The 19,198-nt window shown below is 35.9% G+C and overlaps 1 protein-coding gene across 1 annotated transcript in view; it reads left to right on the top strand.

The window, feature by feature from the left end:
- The window catches only part of DGKB (diacylglycerol kinase beta), a 508,498-nt gene that overhangs the window by 88,922 nt on the left and 400,378 nt on the right, over window positions 1-19,198 (top strand). The window contains exons 3-4 of the mRNA XM_023750675.1: window positions 12,402-12,478; window positions 16,126-16,146. Of these exons, the coding sequence (XP_023606443.1) occupies window positions 12,402-12,478; window positions 16,126-16,146 (98 nt within the window). The remainder of the gene's footprint in view (window positions 1-12,401; window positions 12,479-16,125; window positions 16,147-19,198) is intronic.

Raw genomic sequence — 19,198 nt, 5'->3', positions numbered from 1 at the left:
CCTCCTTTCAAAATATATCTCAACTAGAAGCCCGGTGTACAAAAATTTGTGCACTCGGGGGTCCCTCAGCCTGGCCTATGCCCTCTTGCAGTCTGGGACCCCTCGGAGGATGTCCACCTGCTGGCTTAGGCCCGCTCCCTGAGGGATCGGGCCCAAGCTGGCAGTCAGACATCCCTTTGGCAGCCCGGCAGCCCTCGGGGAAAGTCCACTTGCCAGCAGGGAGCAGGCCTAAGCTGCAGTCGGACATCCTTAGTGCTGCTGAGGAGGTGGGAGAGGCTCCCGCCACCACCGCTGTACTGGCAGCCGTCAGCCTGGCTTGTGGCCAAGCAGAGCTCCCCCTGTGGGAGCGCACTGACCACCAGGGGGCAGCTCCTGCATTGAGCGTCTGCCCCCTGGTGGTCAGTGTGTGTCATAGTGACCAGTCATTCCCAGTCGTTCTGCTGTTAGGGTCAGTTTGCATATTACCCTTTTATTATATAGGATAGAGGCCTGGTGCATGGGTAGGGGCTGGCTGGTTTGCCCTGAAGGGTGTCCCGGATCAGGGTGGGGGTCCCGCTGGGGTGCCTGGCCAGCCTGGGTGAGGGGCTGATGGGTGTTTGCAGGCTGGTCACACCCCCTTTAGGGTAGGGGGTCCCCACTGGGGTGCCTGGCCAGCCTGGGTGAGGGGCTGATGGCTGTTTTCAGGTTGGTCAAAGGCCCCCCCCCCCCGTGGGTACCCTCACCCCATGAAAGTTTGGCCAGCCTGGGTGAGGGGCTGATGGCTGTTTCCAGGCTGTCCACACCCCCTTTAGGGTGGGGGGTTCCCACTGGGGTGCCTGGCCAGTCTGGGTGAGGGGCTGAGGGCCATTTTCAGGCTGGCCAAGCACCCCCAGTGATGGAAGCTACCAGCCTCAGCCTCTCCTTTTTTTATTTTTTATTCTGGGATTCATTTACCTTCTATAATTGAAACTTTGTAGCCTTGAGAGGAGCTCAGAGCTGACCAGGGCAGGCGGGAGGGAAGCTTGGCTTCCTCCTTCACCAGGGGCAACCCAAGCCTCCTGCTCGCTCCAGCTCTGTGGTATCTGGGGTTTATTTACCTTCTATAATTGAAACTTTGTTGCTTTAAGTGGAGCTCAGAGCTAGCATGGCAGGCAGGAAGCTTGGCTTCCTCCATCATTGGGGCAACCAAGCCTCCTGCTTGCTCCAGCTCCGTGGCTGCTTGGTGCCATCTTGGTTGGGTTAATTTGCATATAGTTGCTCTGATTGGCTGGTGGGTGTGGCTTAAGGCATAGTGAAGGTATGGTCAATTTGCATGTTTGTCTTTTATTAGTGTAGATTATTATACATTTAATATTACTATAAATTTAACAGTAGTTTAAGTCAAATATAAGAGACTGGTAAATGAAATTATGGTTCAGCCACACAAGAACACACGATTGGACCAATATTAGTGATGGTAGGATATATCTTTATTAACGTAAAAAGAATTAAAATGTATTAAATGTAAAAGCAGCTGTAAAGTGCTATGCAATCTTTTATCCCATTTTTATAGTTTTAATCCTAGTTTTGTAAATATGTATTTCTAGACACATACTGAAAATATTCCAGAAGGATATCCCTACAGTAATAATAGTAGTCATTTATAGGTAGAGAAATTATCGATGATTGTATCCTTTTATTGTAAGTGTTTTCTGGTTTCCTTTTTAAAATAGGCATTATTAACTATATAATCATAAAGAATACAGTGATCTTGCCTTTAAATATTAAAATTACATCCATCTTAACAGCCAACGAATACATGCCACTTAACATGATGTCACTGTAGATAGTGTGATCCCAGGCCTGTAAAGCACTCTGTGATGGAAAGAAGGCCTGGGAAAAGGAAGAGAGAAATTAGAGAATTCTAAGACAATAACAAATTACTTTTGGAAAATCTCATAAATTTGGATAAATTTAATGTCAATTTTACTTAGCTGGCCATCTGTCTTTAATTAATTTTGAATTTAATTAAAAATCATATAATTTGTAGAAGACTATTGCATATGACTATATAGATTTTTTAATTGAAGAAAAGGATGATTGATATCCAATTATAATCTGATTAAGACTTAAATAACATTTGCAAAGGGCTAGTTGTTAAAATGTCTTCAATCGATAACCTCATTCAGAGTAACATTTAAGCAAAACCTTTAACAAAGTACAGTGATGATAATATATGGTCTTTGATATTTTCATTTACACTGCCTCTTCCCAGATTTTCTGTAATTTCAGATTTTAAGTGGAACAACTTACAGTCATCTATAATTTTGCATGTGTTTGAATAATTTGCTTTAGGCAAAGCTCTTGCTAGGTATTAATCAGAAGTTTAATTTCTTGGAATTCTCTTCATTTAAATGGCTTTTCTCCAGACCAGTTTTAACTTTGGAGAATAAACTTTCCCCAGTCTTTTTCCGGTCTTTCTATCACAAAACAACCTCCAGGTGATTTCTCCATGGCTATTAAAACTTTCATGCCCAATTATTCAGACAGAATTTTAATGCGTCCTTGTACTCCTCCCAGTTCTGTAGGTGAGAGCAAATAACACTAATGCAAGTAAGAGCCAAAAAACAAACAAGGCAGCTGGCTGTCACACATTCCAGTAATTCAAGCCAATTTACAAATGTCACACCATCAGAATAATGAGCTTATTGTCTGTTTCCCCCTCCCCCTTTGCAGTAGACACCACAAAAAAAAACTTGTGAGGCAATATGCGTTCATAAAAATGTAACTGTCTAATATTAGACATGTTTTTTATCATGATGTTTGACAGGTTGCAATATAAAAAATTTCTCGCAGAGGTAGACCGATATAATCATTTCTATTTATGGTTTCTTTCCATTCCTGGTGATCTCATTTTTGTCCACTGCTAAAGCCCTCCCATAATCCTTTCTAGAACTGGGGGGAGGTAGTTTGGTTATATGTTTCTGTGCCCCTCATTATGGATTACTTTACATTTAAAAACTTGTAAACCCGAGGATGAGACCCCTTATTCTGAGCAGCTGCTGTTGGGGACTGTATTGTTCAGGGTTATTTGGACCCTCTGATCTGCTTGGTTAAATTTCATTGCTGATGTCTTTTCCACTCTTGTGATCTCTTGTGTTACCTCTTTTGTTCTTCAGTTACTTTGACTGAATTCACTGCCTATATACATTCTATTTCTGCTTAATAAGTGTAACATATCCATCTCTCCTTACCTGTCCATTATTGAAAATGTGTTGACTATTGATTTTTTAAATACTAAATGATCCTTTAACAGGGAAAATAATAATGCATTTCCAGCCAATGAAAACACCCATCCAAATTTTCCCAAGTAATAATAAATACTAAAACACCTATAGAAAACTCAACAGAGACTTTTACATAATACAAAGCACTAAAGCACCAATTATTTAATCATTTAACACCTAATTATCTAGCACTTTATGAGCTTATTAGTGCACATCTGTGCAGTACTCAATGATACTGCTGTGTAAAATATTAGATACAAATCACCTTTCTTTCTAAGCAGAAACTTGAAGTGTGAATAATGTTAAAGACCCTTAAACAAAACAAAAACAAAAGAGAGACAAGGTAGTTTTAAAAAATATATATATATATATATATATTTTAAAAAATATATATATATATATTTTTTTATTGATTTCAGAGAGGAAGGGAGAGTGAGAGAGAGCTAGAAACATCAATGAAGGTAACTATTTAGGGGGTGTGGGACTGAGTATCCTTCTAGGGCAGGGGTGGGCAACCTTTTTGTGAGTGCGTGCCAAAACCAGCAAAATCTCTGACTCAAAATTCTTCTGCGTGCCAACCCTAATTTTTTGAGAACATGTTATGCCTACTTGATATCTCTTAAGGTGTACGTATGTGAAGAACCTTGAAGAAATAATAAAATTCATTGGAGCGACAAAAACACAGTATATGATGATGAAAAATACATTTATTTTTTAATGTATACATGTACACTGATAGTCTGGCAGAAAACTTTATGACTCCGTTTGATATTATTAGTGGGACTTTTGCTGCTGCATCACTGATGACAGAGATTTTACATCAGGTTTATATTTCGTGACCTTCAGAGATATGCACGAGCTACTACTTTCATCCCTCAGGCTACTCCTATTATGAGACTTAACAAAATTCATCACTGAGAACAAAGATTCACAAGTGTATGTGGATGAAAACATGGAGAGTAACACTGTTGCAAAGTTTTTTTAAACAGAAAAAAATTTTTGGAATGTCATTCCAAGTCCTCAATAGTTTGTTTTTGACACTTCTCTCTGGTACTCCTAATCGCTTTTTTTCAATGTTTTCCAAGTCAACTCTAAGGTCAATAAATTTCTGCTTCCAAATTGAGCTACTCTGAAATTCAATCAACTGCATTTCAAAGTCAGCCATGTCTATGGTCTTTAAGATAACTTGTTATGTAAAATTATTTATTTATCTAAGATGCACCTACACTGAATTTATCTGAAAAATAAAAAAGTCGATATTAAGAAAAAAATGTAAATGGAAGATTATAAGAGAGGGTTTCGCGTGCCAGCAAGTTACTGGCGTGCCATGTTTGGGACGCGTGCCAGGGGTTGCCCACCCCTGTTCTAGGATATGCTTAACATTGAATCATAGAATGGTGTGGCTGGAAGAGTCCTTAGATATTGTCTCTTCTAGTCTCCCCAGTATTAGAGGAAGAAAATGGAGGAGCATTCTGCTACTATTCATAGTATTTATAATACTATCAATAGTATGACAGAACTATCCTATAGATCATCTAAGAGCCAGGTCTGGAAGCAAATCTCTCAACTACTTCTAATTCCATATACAGTTGTATCCCTTCTTTTCACATTGAAGCTTTTTCAGTCTCCAGAGGCATGGTAAAGGTGAGTAGAGCCCTACCCTTTTGGCTCACAGACTAAAGGATCCTGGGTTTGATTCCGGTCGAAGGCATGTACCTCGGTTGCAGTCTCTCTCACACCGATGTTTCTCTCTGTCACTGTCTCTCCCCCTCCCTTCCATTCTCTGTAAAAATCAATGGAAAAATATCCTCAGTGAGGATTAACAACAAAAACAAAAAAGATGAGCAGATACATCAAACCACAAAATAAATATGGCACATTTCCCTGAGCTCTGTTTTGAATTAAAAACTCAGGGGACAATATTTTGGGGTTTTATGTTCTTTAAAATTCGTATATGAGCATATTACATGTAAAAAATACGTATGCCAACAAAATACATAGAATTTTGTTTTCCCAGATTGCCAAATATTACATTTCTTGGTCAATGTACAGAGGCAAGAATTTTATGGTCAATGACTAATAGTAAAGTTCGGGTATTTTGTATTGTCTTAAAATAGGATGTTTTAAGCAATGCGACTAGAGAATACACTATTGTTGTCAGAATGTCTAGTTTTTCAGTAAGTGTTTTGCAACCCACATAAGAACTTTAAAAATAAATGAAATGAAGCTTTCATTTGCTGAACTAGTGTGGGTTTAAAATTTTTTAATAAGGTACAGATTCAAAATTATAACTCAGAGTTGCATTTCATTAAATATTTTGATTGAAATGCATATGATTGCACTTAATTCTATTAGCTATGAAAGTACATTTCCCATAACAAAAAATTAAAATTGATAATTAAAATATATATGCCAGATCCTAATCCCAGCAGAAGCAAGAAGATATTTTTATTAGCCCCATTTACCGATAGCAATAAGGTAACCACAAATAGTGAATAGTAGTTAAGCAGCACTCCCCAACTCAAAAATCTGAATATTGAGTTAGAAATGGGTTCATTCATTTGGAGATTCCACCTGGTACTTGTGAAGAAACTTTGCACAGGACTGCATGAAATAATCATTTCTTGAAATTATATATATTTTAAATTCTAGCTTGTCTTTCTGGGGAAATAGAACAAATATAAATTGTTAAAATCTAGTAAATGTCCTAAAATTACTTTTTAAAAGATAGAAAAATACAAAGAATAAATGAGCAATCTTAAAGCCAAAGGAACAGGAAAAAATATAACTATAACCATAAAAGTTGGAGAGTGTCATCAAGGCTCAGAAAGTCTCCAGAATTATCTCACTGTGATTTTTCAACCTCTCCAAGATGAATCAAGTGAGTGCCTGCTGGGGATGTTACAGCCTCATCAGACGCCAAGGGAGGAGCAGAGGAGGTGAAGTGGGGACATGGGACTTCCATTATTTCGCCAGAGAAACACCCTTTTTACACCACTAATAATGATGGCTCCATATAGAGCTGAGCTACTCAGGCTCTCTATTTTTTCAGTCCCTGGACAAGAAAGAAGGCTGAAAAGATGGTTATTAGCCAGAATTAAATATGTCCAAGCATAGTTAGCCACTTAACAGAATAAAGAGAAAAATGAAGGAGGACAAAAAAAGAAGATAATACTCATAGAAGTACTGTTAACTCATGGGAAACACACGTAAAAAGCAAACTGAATTAAAAGTCTCTCCGTGCCACATCCGTTTGTGGCAGGTACAGAGAAGGTGGGTGTTTGAGTAGAAGGCATTAAGCTCTAAAAGTCACAATAGCTGCCAGCAGTTGTGCTCTCTCACGCTGAAGAGGATGACTGGCAGAGCACACAGTCTTCCTGAATAGAGGTGATCATGGGCAACTCAAATGCAATCCCCTAGAAGTCATTAAACCATCTTCTCGCTTTCTTCCTTCACTTCCTTGCCCTCTCACTCTCTCACACGTGGGTGGAGAAACCATAATCCAGGTGAATTTTAACTTTTTCCGTTGTCCATTCACCTTTGTTAGCTCCTGGAGAATTTTCAACACCTCTTAGTACTTTTCCTCAAATCTCCTCAAATCATCCCCTCACGTCTTTTCTCAGCTGATGGTTTTACTCCTCCTTCACCTACTAAAACAAACATCATCACAACAACAGAACTTGATATGCACAAACTGGACATCCACCTCCCTCCAGCATAGGAACCCACATACTTCTCTGCCTTCCCATTTAGGTGAACTGTCCATGCCCCCATGCGAAGTCAGGCCTTCTGCTGTGAATCAGATTGCCTTTTTTCTTACCCACTAAATGTTAACCATTCTATAGTTTTCCCCGCATTTTTAATTTCCCTTTTCCACTGGATCATTTCTACCAGCATGCTGTTATCTTTTCTCTTCTCTTAAAAAACAAAACAAAACAAAACAAAACAAAAAAACACTTAAGTTCCTTTCTTGCCATCCAGCTACTGCTCAATTTTTTGCTTCTCTTGGAGCCAGTCTTTTAAAATGAGTTGCCTATATTTGCTGCATTCATTTCTTCTATCTTATTTTCCTCTTAATGCATACTGCTTGGGATTTTGCCTTAACTACTAAATTGAAATGGTTCTAAACAGGGACGTGAATGACTTTCTTTTTGCTAAATCCAATGATGAGGTTCTGCTCCTCATCTTACTTGATATTATATGACACTTGGTTTCCATGACACATTGCTTGTGCTGGTTTCCTTACTATTTTACTCAATAAGCATTCCTTGCCTCCTTGCAGATCCCTCTGAGTGCTCCAGGTCTCAGTCCTTGGTATCTTTTCTATGATCACTCTCCATGCGATATCATATAGTTCTGTGTGATATCATATAGTTCTGCGTGATATCACATATTTCTATCACACAGTTCTATGACATCACATGAAGAGTGAAGTTCTTTAACCCAGATCCTCTCCTGAATTCTACTCTTATGTATAATTGCTTTCTTTTTATTATTATTATTATTCTTTTATTATTATTATTTCTTCAATATGTTTTTATTTGAGAGAGAGGAAGGGAGAGGGAGCGAGAGAAACATCAATGATGAAACAGAATCAGCTGCCTCCTTCACACCCCACACTGGGGATTGAGCCAGCAACCTTGGCATGTGCCCTGATCTGGAATCGAACCTTTAACATTGGAATGTTCTTTTTTAGGATGTTTAAAAGTCCAGGTGTCTAATTTTAATTAGCATATAAACTGCTACAATGCAACTCTTGATATTTTTAACAATATATTTATATTTTCTTTTCAATCTCTCTCTACTTCTATTGTAATTCTCCCACAAGTAGATATGAACTTCTGTCTCTTGGTGACTAGTTCTCCAAATATCTTATTCAGTAGTTCTGTAGGTGTTTCTTTTAGGCTGCTGACTATAATTTAAGTAGAACATCTGTTATATCACCTGGGGAATTGCATTAATAACAATATCAATGTTCAGATCTTCTGGATTTCCAAATTACTATTTTTTTACACTTGTGACATGAAGTCAGGTTAAATAAATTTTTGAATAAAATGCTCTAATCAGTACTTTTCCCAAAATGCCCCTTGAGCAACAACCAGGAATATAAATATATATACACACAAAAACACACATAGGAAAATGTAGCAGGGAAAAAAATTGCTTATTCACTCTCAATTTCTTTGTGCATCCTTTTAAGAATCAGAGCAGTGGGGCAAAGACTGGGAATATGCGGAACATCTGTAATCGTAACAACAATAAATGAATTTAGAAAAATAAGAAAGGCATATCAAATAATTACTGGTAGGTAGGTTTGGATCAGAATCTGATACACCTATGATACCAAGAGGAGGCGTTTATGCCTTCATCCACAAACAGGAAACTTGAATGATGATCAGATGTTTGAAGTCATGTGTAGGATGGAACAACTGAACAGGAATTTGTTGGTCACCAGGCACTTTGCAAGACACAGTTGCATGGTCCATATCATTATTCCATTTTTAAGTATTAGAAAACTGAGCCACAAAGAAGTTAAAAATATGCCCAAGGACATTGGGCCAAAAACTCGAGAGCCAGGATTCAAATCCAAATCTATCTGGCTTTAAATCTTTCTATTTCTCCACGGGGCATTTGTGATTAATCTGACAAGTGCATGCAGAGAGGCATTCAAATCACAAAGGCGGCTCATTCAAGATGCATCAGACACCTAAAAGGGCATGAGGTAAACTAAATGTGCCTCATTTTTCATGTAGCTTTTTTTAGGACCCATTAGTTTGATGCTTCTAATTTCTAAACAGTGCCAAATGCACTTATTGATTTATTTTTATCTTAGAATTATGTAAAGGGAATTAAATTTTCTTTGAAAACCATGTTAAAAAATCAGAACATTTCCAATTGTGAATTCCTAAAATGTACCAGTTTCACTCTTCTGCTATTGTACATTATGTGAGTCAGCTGAACATGAGAGGATTCACAGAGGAGCAACTCCTGCACTAGAGCAGGTGCTAGGAAGACAAGCCATAAGAAAATTTATACTACTCCTATGTGTCCCCATATACTACATTTCATAAGTCCCAGCATATAAAAAGGTGTTTCCTGAACAAAATTACTCCCACTGTTAGGCTCTGTATCACTTTAGTACTTAGATGATACTGATGGTAATGGAAAAGACCATCTAAAGTGACCCCATTCTCTCTGTTGTGGTTGTCAATATTAAACTACTTCCTGGTAGGACTAACATACTAGTCAAAGGGCAGATATTGGCATCCAGTGTTCTTCTCTGAGTCCTCTGCCCTATTAGCCAAGCCAAACATCAGTGCCTCTGGAATTAACCCCGTGTTTCAGAATTGCCTAAAGTTGTGACCCTTCTTTGCTTTCTAGGAGATCAAATATTTTGCGCCGAGCATCTGTACTGATCCTTTGTCCCAAGGATTAAATTAGCTGTTTGAACCTGGCTGCCCTGCACTTCAGTTGTCAATCTTCTTGGATGCCAGACCTTTGTTCTCTTGCAGATATGTATTAAGTGTGAATTGATCTCCAGCTTACAGCTGCCTGCCTGGCTGTTTGCCCGGATTTCTCAGCCTTGCTCAGCCCAGAATCTGTCACTGTGCTCTTGTACTTGAGGCTCCAATATTAGCTGAAATATGACTGAGACTTTATCTTTTAACTCACCTATTATCTATCCATCTAGGCATCATTTCCTTAGTATCTATCTTGTTCCAGAGGGTAGGTCAGATTTAGTCTTGCATCTTTTCTTCTCTCCACTGCGCCATTGTTGTTTTAAACAGACATGATTTAGAATTGACATAGTAAAAAAGATAGGAATGTGTATGGTGATAGCTAATAAGAAGAATCCAGAAAAGCAGCTGAATTACAAAGTAAATGTGTACTCTCCTGTGAAGGTCGGTAGAACATAGCAAAAAGATTTTCACAGTCAGGGGAATTTGGAAATCTAAGCAGATATGTAGACAGTTCATGTACGGGGTTCTGTTTAAAGGTTATTGGGCCCAGACAGGTTTTGTGGGACTCCCTGGTGTTCTATACCCAAATCCCCATCTATGGAATATTGGTTGGGCAAGTCAAGACCTCAGTGTTAGAGAGATTAGGCCCCAGAAAATTTATTGCAACAGAAATAGAAGAACAAGATAGTGTTCCCATTTCTGAACTATATTGTGAGGTAGGTATTGGATTGTGGGTACATTACAGATGTCAAAATATTAAAAATAGAACTTGAGATTGGAAAAGGAGCAAGGTGAGTTGATGGCGGTTCATCTGAATATGAATTAGAGCTCTTTAAATTGTCTCAGACCAAGATCAGACTTGAGCCTTAGTTCCTGGAACCAGCAGTCACAGATGTTGGCTCTTAATTTATTATTTTATTCCAGGTAGTTACCTCACTAAGAATATTCCAATGTAAATAACCAATAAAACACTAAAAAAATGACATGAATAATTTTAAGAGTTGTTGTCTTCTCTAGGCATTTAAAAATGATTAGTGGATGTGTTTTTTTTTTACTTCTATAGAAATCTGAAAAGCCCATTTTCAGGCAGTAGAGGAAGGCCTATGTATAAAAACAAAACAAAATTTTCCCCCCCTTTTATTTTATTATGGGGCTAAGGGATGGTTAAATTAAGCATAGTCTCTTGGGATATGTTATCCCAGAATTTATTCATCCGTATTTGTGTATATCTCTGTAGGTATCTACAGAATGGTCTATATCCATAAATAAGAGGAAGTAAAAGGTATTTTGCTAACTTAAAAGTATCCACAAAGAAGAATTTGGGAATCAGCTTCTTGTCTCTTTTTAATATACCACTTAGTCTCTGAAGTAGTGTAAGTTTCTGCTAAAGTATATGGTGAAGCTACAACTGTAATTTGTTGTAGTGTAGGAGTAGCTCTGATCAACCCCAATATTTATTACAATTCTATTGCTTCAGCTTTGTAATAAGTCTGAATACAAGTACAAAAATTAAAATGTGCGTATTCTTCCCAAGGGCAACCTATAATCTAGTAAGGAACTTGCTATAATGTATCAACTATGAGCACAGTATTGGAAGTGCTAGCAAAATATATACTGAAAAAATATATAGGAAGCTTTATAGGCTTCAAGCACTGATTGAACATAAATCAAAACCCTTATGTCCATTAGGGTGGCCATAATAAAAAAAGAAGAAAAGAATGTGTCCACAAAATTATTGAGAAATTGAAATCCTCATGCACTGCCAGTAGGAATGTAAAATAGTATAGTCCTGTGAAAATTTGTTGGCAATTCCCCAAAATGTTAAACATTGAGTTAACCATATGACACAGCAATTTTCCTCTTAGGTATATACCCAAGAGAATTGAAACATTGGCATGGAATTATGTATGCTTGAATGTTCAGAGCAGCACTATTCATAATAGCCAAATTTTGGAAATATCTCATTTATAGCAGCTAATGAATGGATAAACAAAATGTGGTATGTCCACAAAATGAAATATTTATAAATATGATTAAAGTCCTAGAATTTATTTTAAAAATAGGAAAAAAGTTATTTAAAATACTTGTGGTAATGTATCTAAACTTTGTTTAATGATTGAATTAAAATAAGCTTTAATGTTAAGCTTTATGTATATTTAGAAAATTCTCTCCAAAAAGACCTGCAAAATGCTAAAATCTGTAGCTTGCCTCTGAATGGATTCACCACTGAGACTTAGCTACACATTTTATTTTTGTTGTTTATTCACCAGGGTTATTATTTAGTTAATGTAGTAATATATGAAAAATGTACTGTGTAAATTATAAAGTTTAACAAATACTTATGTTTTCTTTTTTTAAAACTAATTTCATTCATTTAGATGTTATATTACCAAGATAAAGGAGAAAACATACTGCCTACTCATTTATTTGTTCATCAATTTATATACTACATAGGCAGTGGTACCATTCTTGGGTATTACACTTGGGCAAAACATACGTTTTTTGTTCCTTCCTTTATTTGTGATTTCCTTTTTCAATTAAATAGTCTTTCAAAAATGGTAAAGAACATTTTACATGTTCACTTTAAGTTTTAATCTGTCGGTGCTTATATTTTAAGAGGTCTTTGTTTCTGGATGGGGTTTCATAACCACAGTAGGCATGTATAAACAATGTTTGTATTTTCTGTTTCTTATAGATTCTACAAAGAAATTAAAAGATGTTCTTGAAGAATTCCATGGTAATGGTGTACTTGCAAAGTATAATCCGGAAGGGGTAAAACTTCTTTTTTCTTTTTTTGGTTTCATTTAAGCGCATGGAGGAGGAATATCTTAATGAATAGTTCTTAAAAATACATATGCTGTATACCATATACCATAACATAAAGAAAGTGAAATTTATAGTGAAATGTACCCTGGGAGATACATTAAATGTTGTACTTACTATCTTTTTAATACAAAAATATTTTGCAAGTGTAAATAACATCTTTATAGTCTGTCCATGAAAGATACAGATAATCTACAACATAGTTTTTAGGTCCTTTTTCTGGAAGTCAGGAAACAGTATTAGGTAGAAGGGGACAGAAAGGGTGTCTGACTCTCTATAACCTAGACATTTAAATCCCAGATGAACACTAGTGTAGGGCAGGGGGTTACTCTTTTCAGGGAATTATTCCCTTAACTGGAGAAAGATTTTTGATTGATATAACTAATCTAATACTTTAAAGAGCCAGCGGGACAAAAAGAGGGGACTTCCTTCCTTATCTTGCTTTTACCTATTATCAGTCCCTGAAATTCTTTCCTTATAAAAACTTAATGTCCTGTTGATTGCTTTTGAACACCATGGTTGAATGAATTCCTTTCCCTTCCTAATTAATGGTTAGATAACCTTCCATTTAATGCCAGCTGAGAGGTGTTACATTTTAAATATTTGATCATCAGGGCTGTGAATGCTCTTACAGCTTCATCAAGTCATAGTAGGGTTTATGGCAGTTAAAACACACTGCCCTTTGCAAAGGACCCTTTTGCCTGAAATGTTATGTGCTATCTAGCCATTTATTTTGCTGATTAAAATGTGGTTTGTCTTTTGTTATTGTCATTGTGGTTTTGAATGTTTAGAGGAGCAGAGCTCCTGGCTGTCTTTCAACATTGTACTTCTCTGGGATTTTTATAGAACTTAATGTTAGTCAAAACCCAATGTCTAAATTCCAACCTTAAAGCTTTCATATTGTTTTATAATTTTCTATTGACTTCTAGTAATTAGCTATTTTCATGCCACATTTTATGCTGTCTAAATCCTTTAAAAATCTTTAATTTATGAGTTATTTTCTTTTGAAAAAATAAAGTTGATATTTAGTGCCTACAAAGTATGGGGAAAATTAGGCAATTTAAAGCTGTTCCCATTTTCCTATTATCAGAAAAGAAGCAGACATCTGACCTACATTTCCTCACATTTTATTTTCCAAGATGCTGTAGAGAGAAAAGTGTTGGCAGATAAATTTGTCGAATTGAAGATCCCAAAGACCAAGAAAGCAAAATGGGAAAGTTAAACATGTCAGCTTTACTGCAAAACTATAAGACCCAAAAATGTCATTAATATTGACATTACCAACTATACTTAAAAACATGCATGTTATCTAATCTATATACAAATATGAAACTACTTTTTATTGCTAAAGATAGCTGCTGGGTCTAAATTCAACTGAAATGTGATGTTCACATAGTAGCTTTTTTACTTCAGTGATTTCTTACTTAAAGGATTCTCAAGACTTACTGATAATATATATTAAATGAGGATTATCAGTCACTGTACACTGGATTTATTGAGGTAATTGCTAGGTTCAGTATTAGACACACATGTGATGTCAGCCTTTTCAATAATGCAACACCTCTCGATAATGCATTGATCTGTTCTTAAAATGTGTTATTAAAATAATGAACATTTGAAAAATAAAAAAGTTAGATCTCATTATGATCCAAAAGTAATTCTAATTTAAAAGTGGAACCACTTTCTAATGTTAATGCTAGTATGCATTTTCCCTTCAGGAGGAAATTTCTTTTAAGTTTATATGACTTTGAAACACTAATATGTATTTCACAAAAGCCAATAGGAAATAATTAGGAATATTCAATGTTGCATAAAAAATATTTGAGGCCTTAGGTTCTCTTCAGAACATGACTCAGTTCAGTTTATAAAAGGTCATTCTAACCATATGAAAGAATTCATGAAGAATGCATACTGTCAGTTCACATATTGACTGGACAAGTTGAACAGAATTGCTTGGCAAAGATGATACTTAATGGTCAATTATAGAAGAAAAATTATAAAAGTTTTTAGTCTGCCATTAGTATAGATAACTAATCTTTTGTTTTCTAACATGAACATAGTCATGTCATCTACATAAAATGTATTTACAATGAGAGAACTACATAAGTATTTCTAAAATTACTTCTTCCCTTAAAAGTAAAGCTGCTTATGTTTATTATCGTTCACTTATATTACTGAATTAATAAAAAGCACTGTATCTAAAAACTTAATAATCCAATGAAAATATGATCTGTTTAAATCTATTTTAATATAGAAGATATAGTAAGTATAATATATGAATGATTGATTTATTTTTAATTCCAGTCTTTTAAAGATCATTTGATGATCATTCTTTGATAAAATAAACAAAAGAATGATAAAGCATAAAGTCTAAACAATTGCTTTAAAGATTCTGTAAGCATAGGAGTTTAAAAGGTTTTGAGATTTCCAAATATGATTTTAGAATTTTTAAATAAAGAAACTTGTTTTAAGAAACATAAAATTAATTCCCCAAAGTTAACTAGCTAAGCTAAGTTCATGACATTAATCATAATAAAACCTAATTATCTAGAAACTCAATTTAAGAATGGTGCCCTTTACTCTTCACTACAATAATTAGGCCATAAAACTTGAGAGATCTGTGTTCAGGGGTGGGGTTAGAATTTGGCATTGGATGCATCTATCTATCTATCTATCTATCTATCTATCTATCTATCTATCATCTCTCTATCTATATCTATCATCTATCTAAATTTGGCCTGGATTTCAAATTCCATTTCAAATTGTTCCATTGACATCTAAAATGATGGAAAGAGCCCTAGCCAGTTTGGCTCAGTGGATAGAGCATCGGCCTGTGGACTGAAGGGTCCTGGGTTTGATTCCAGTCAAGGGCATATGATCAGGTTGTGGGCTAGATCCCCAATAGGAAGCATGCAGGAGGCAGCCAATCAAGGATTCTCTCTCATCATTGATGTTTCTCTGTTTCTTTCTCTCTCTCCCCCCCACTTTCCCTTTCTCTCAGAAATCAATAAAAATACATTAAAAAAATAAAATGATGGGAAGACATGAAGTAGTGGCATATAAATGAAAAGTCATTTATCTTTAAAGACATGGAAAGAGGCTAGGCATGTTATTCTAACAGAAGGAAACATTACGAATAGGGAATTAAGTACTCATTAATATATCTTTACACATGCTGTTATTTTCATAATCTTCTCCAGAAGGTTTTAATTATACTGTGTGTGTTATTCATTGTATTTATCGCATGCCAATTAGAACTGCTTGCTTATTACATCAAAGCTAGATCCAGTTCGTGATTCTCAAACTTTCGCTTGCATCAGAATCACCTGGAGGTGTCTTATAAGACACAGATTTTTGCCAGTTCCCTCAGTCCTCCCCTTAGTTTCTGTGTCCCTGGGGTGGGGTTTAAAAATTGGTATTTCTATCAGTTTCCCAGTTGACTCTGATGCTGCTGCTTTGAAGGCACATTTTGTGGCCCATGGATCTAGGGCATGTTTTAAAATCAATCTTTCGTTTAAATGATCAGTGATAACGAAATAATGAATATAAATGATCTTACATTAATACATGTATTCTTTCTTTCCCTGCATGCACAGAAACAAGACATTCTTAACCAAGTAAGACATTTTCTTTTCTATTCAAATCTGTCTTTCTTTACTCTGGTGTGAGCTATGAATAAGGAGCTCAGATCCTTACCACTGAGCTATACTTCTATAACCAATAATACTTATAGGATATACAAGTTTACATGTAATACTTGGGATGTTATAATTGACTGATATTTGTTCAAATCAAAGTCATGGAGGGACTGATACATTAATTATGGAATCTGAAAGTCCTGTGTGTGGGCTTTAATTTTACAATATTTGAATTTAATTTTCTAATTTCACTGAACATAATCAGGCTCTGGTAGAATAATTTACTTATGAAAGCCTTAATTAATTTATTAATGGGAGGTTTAAAATTGTATTTAAATACAACAAGGATTTTTCAAATTTGGTCGCTAGTACTGTTAGAATCTGAGAGGGAAATATAACTAAAATATTGAATTTTGCTCTTCTGGGGAAAAGAGTAATCTACATGTTACTCTCACCATTCTCTCCAAGTAAAATCCGTTTTGCAAACAAGTTTTAGGTCCATAGTTTAGTTGGGTATAGAGAATCACAACACAATTTTTAGGTTCTCGAAATGGATTTTTCTATCATACTAAGAATATATGGTGTTGTCTAAAACCATAATATTGTCTCCTTGGACAGTATTAGAAAGGTACTGGCAGCTTCTTATTCACAAGGTTCCCTATGGTTTAAATGACACTATAATTTCATCCCGAACATATTACAGTCCAACTGATTACATTAGAATGCTCTTGCCTGACTTAGATAGAGGTCCCACATGTTAGTCTCCTAGAATAAGGCACAACTGAAATGGCAACTCATTGACTATAATGCCTTTTACTAGCCTCTCTCAGAGGAGGGCCTTTCCTGAACATCATCCCTGAACTTTGTGGAAACCTACTAGCTCCTCCAAAGACGGGCTCTATGGGCTTTATGGTAGTCAGAGGCAACTCCTCAGAGTAAATAGGTGCTTTCTGAAGCAGGCTTTAGCTATTATAGGGCATTTGTTGAGCACCCGGTCAACAAACACACCTTTCTGCACAACTTGCACGCCCACTAGAAGCTGCATGAAAACTGGTGTCAGAGTTAGTTCTGCGTCAACAGAGTGAGTTTCTCGCCCCACCCCCACCCCCTGCTCAGGCTTTGTTCTGTGTACAGTTACTTAGGCAGGTAATTCCAGTTGCAGAATATAAATTATAGGAGAAACTCGGGGTAGCCAAAGAGAAATATAGAATGAGGGCATGTGTATTTGTTGCTCTGTATGTGTTCTTTGTCAGTATCCTGGTGTAGGGTTTTCTCTTTATATTTCCTGTCAGTAGATGATCCTTGGCCCAAGGCTGAGTTATGTTTTCATAGCTCCCCGAGCTTCCCTTATCTTTGCAATTGCTATTGTGTACTATAGTTTTGTTACTATATATACCCTTGACATTCAGACAAGTAAGTGGCTTCAATCCCTTCATAAGTAATCTGGGACTTGAGAACCTACATTTTGTACTGCTGCTGCCTACTGTGATATTTTAAATGTCTTTAACAAGGATATTGACACTGATACAATTATTAGCAGTGATATAAACACCCTTTTATTGTAAGCTATAATTGTCCTTCCAGGACCAAAGCAACCTTTCCCATTAAAGAAAGCATCTGGAAAGTATAACAGAAATTGTGGTTTTAGGAGTTCAACTGAACTGAGTTCAAATTCCACATCTGCCACATATTAGCAGGTCTTGAACAAGTTATTTAATCTCTCCTAGCTTCAGTGTGTTTACTTATAAAAAGAAGAGTGTCTGCCTTATTGATTTGTTAAAAGGGTTAAATTCTATGTGAAATAATTAGCTTCATGTCTGATATACAGCTGTTCCATTGATATTTAGAGGCAGTGGCTCTTGGTCACATTTTAGTGATCAATTGGATCTCATAACAAAAGTTCTAGAGTATGTGTGAAAGGTGAAAGTAAGAATATTTGAGATACACCCCAACCAATCCTATAACATTGACTTTTCTTAGTTTCATTTTTCTCATCTGTAAAGTGAAAAAATAGAATTCGATGCCTTTTCCAACTCTAATGTCTTTCTACTGTGAGGGATGAGAGGAATACATGACATGTGATGTGCTTTGCCTGCCAAGCCAGACCACAGTCCAGAGTGATGTCCTTGTAGGAGAGCTATTGTGTCTGTTGTGTTTGCTCCATGTACCACAACTGCAGAAATGCCAGGACAGTTAGCAAGGAATGGCAGTAACATGTTAAGGAATGTTTCTGTTTTTCTTTTCTATTGCTATCAACACAATTTCAGTCATCTTCCTCTTCTTATCAAAATTACAGCCAGTTTTGAAAACACGCCAACAAATTCAATAATAAAATACCTACTAGAATTCTGTATTAATCTGATTTTAACTATGCACTAATCATTGTTGAAATATATAATATCTTTCATTTCAATATGTGACCTTAATTTTATATCTTGATATTCAGAATATAATGGTAGTTTAGAATGAAATTATGCCCAATAATTTGAAAAGATATTTACATAAAACCATGAGAATAATTTCTTATATTATAAATAAACAAATTAATTTGAATAGTTTATTACAGGTTTCTAATAATTGCACTGAGAATCAAATCTCAACATTTATAAAAAATGCACTATCTTTTATCCATGGAAACATTTAGATTTTTGAGAATGGATCATCTGCTACATTTTGTGCTAAATTAAAAGCTTAACTGAATTTGACTGCTTCATGTGGCTAGATAATGAAAACCTGATTACAATTAATCCATCTCTCCCTTAAACTTCTATACTAAACATGCAGAAATTTAAAAATAAGTATTTAACATACTATTAATTGCTTTCAATTGTTTTCTCTAAAAATGAGTTCTAAAAACAAGCTTAAATAATTTGGAAAATAAATTAATAACTCTATAGTTTTAATAACAGCCTACTTAGAAATGTGGAATTTAAACACACTATGCAGCCCTAACCAATTTGGCTCAGTGGATAGAGCATCGGCCTGCGGACTGAAGGGTCCCAGGTTCAATTCTGGTCAAGGGCATGTACCT

This window comes from Myotis lucifugus, unplaced genomic scaffold, assembly GCF_000147115.1.
Source record: "Myotis lucifugus unplaced genomic scaffold, Myoluc2.0 scaffold_15, whole genome shotgun sequence".
Classification (NCBI taxonomy): domain Eukaryota; kingdom Metazoa; phylum Chordata; class Mammalia; order Chiroptera; family Vespertilionidae; genus Myotis; species Myotis lucifugus.
The sequence above is the reverse complement of the archived record's forward strand: the minus strand, read 5'-3'. Positions and strand labels throughout refer to the sequence as shown.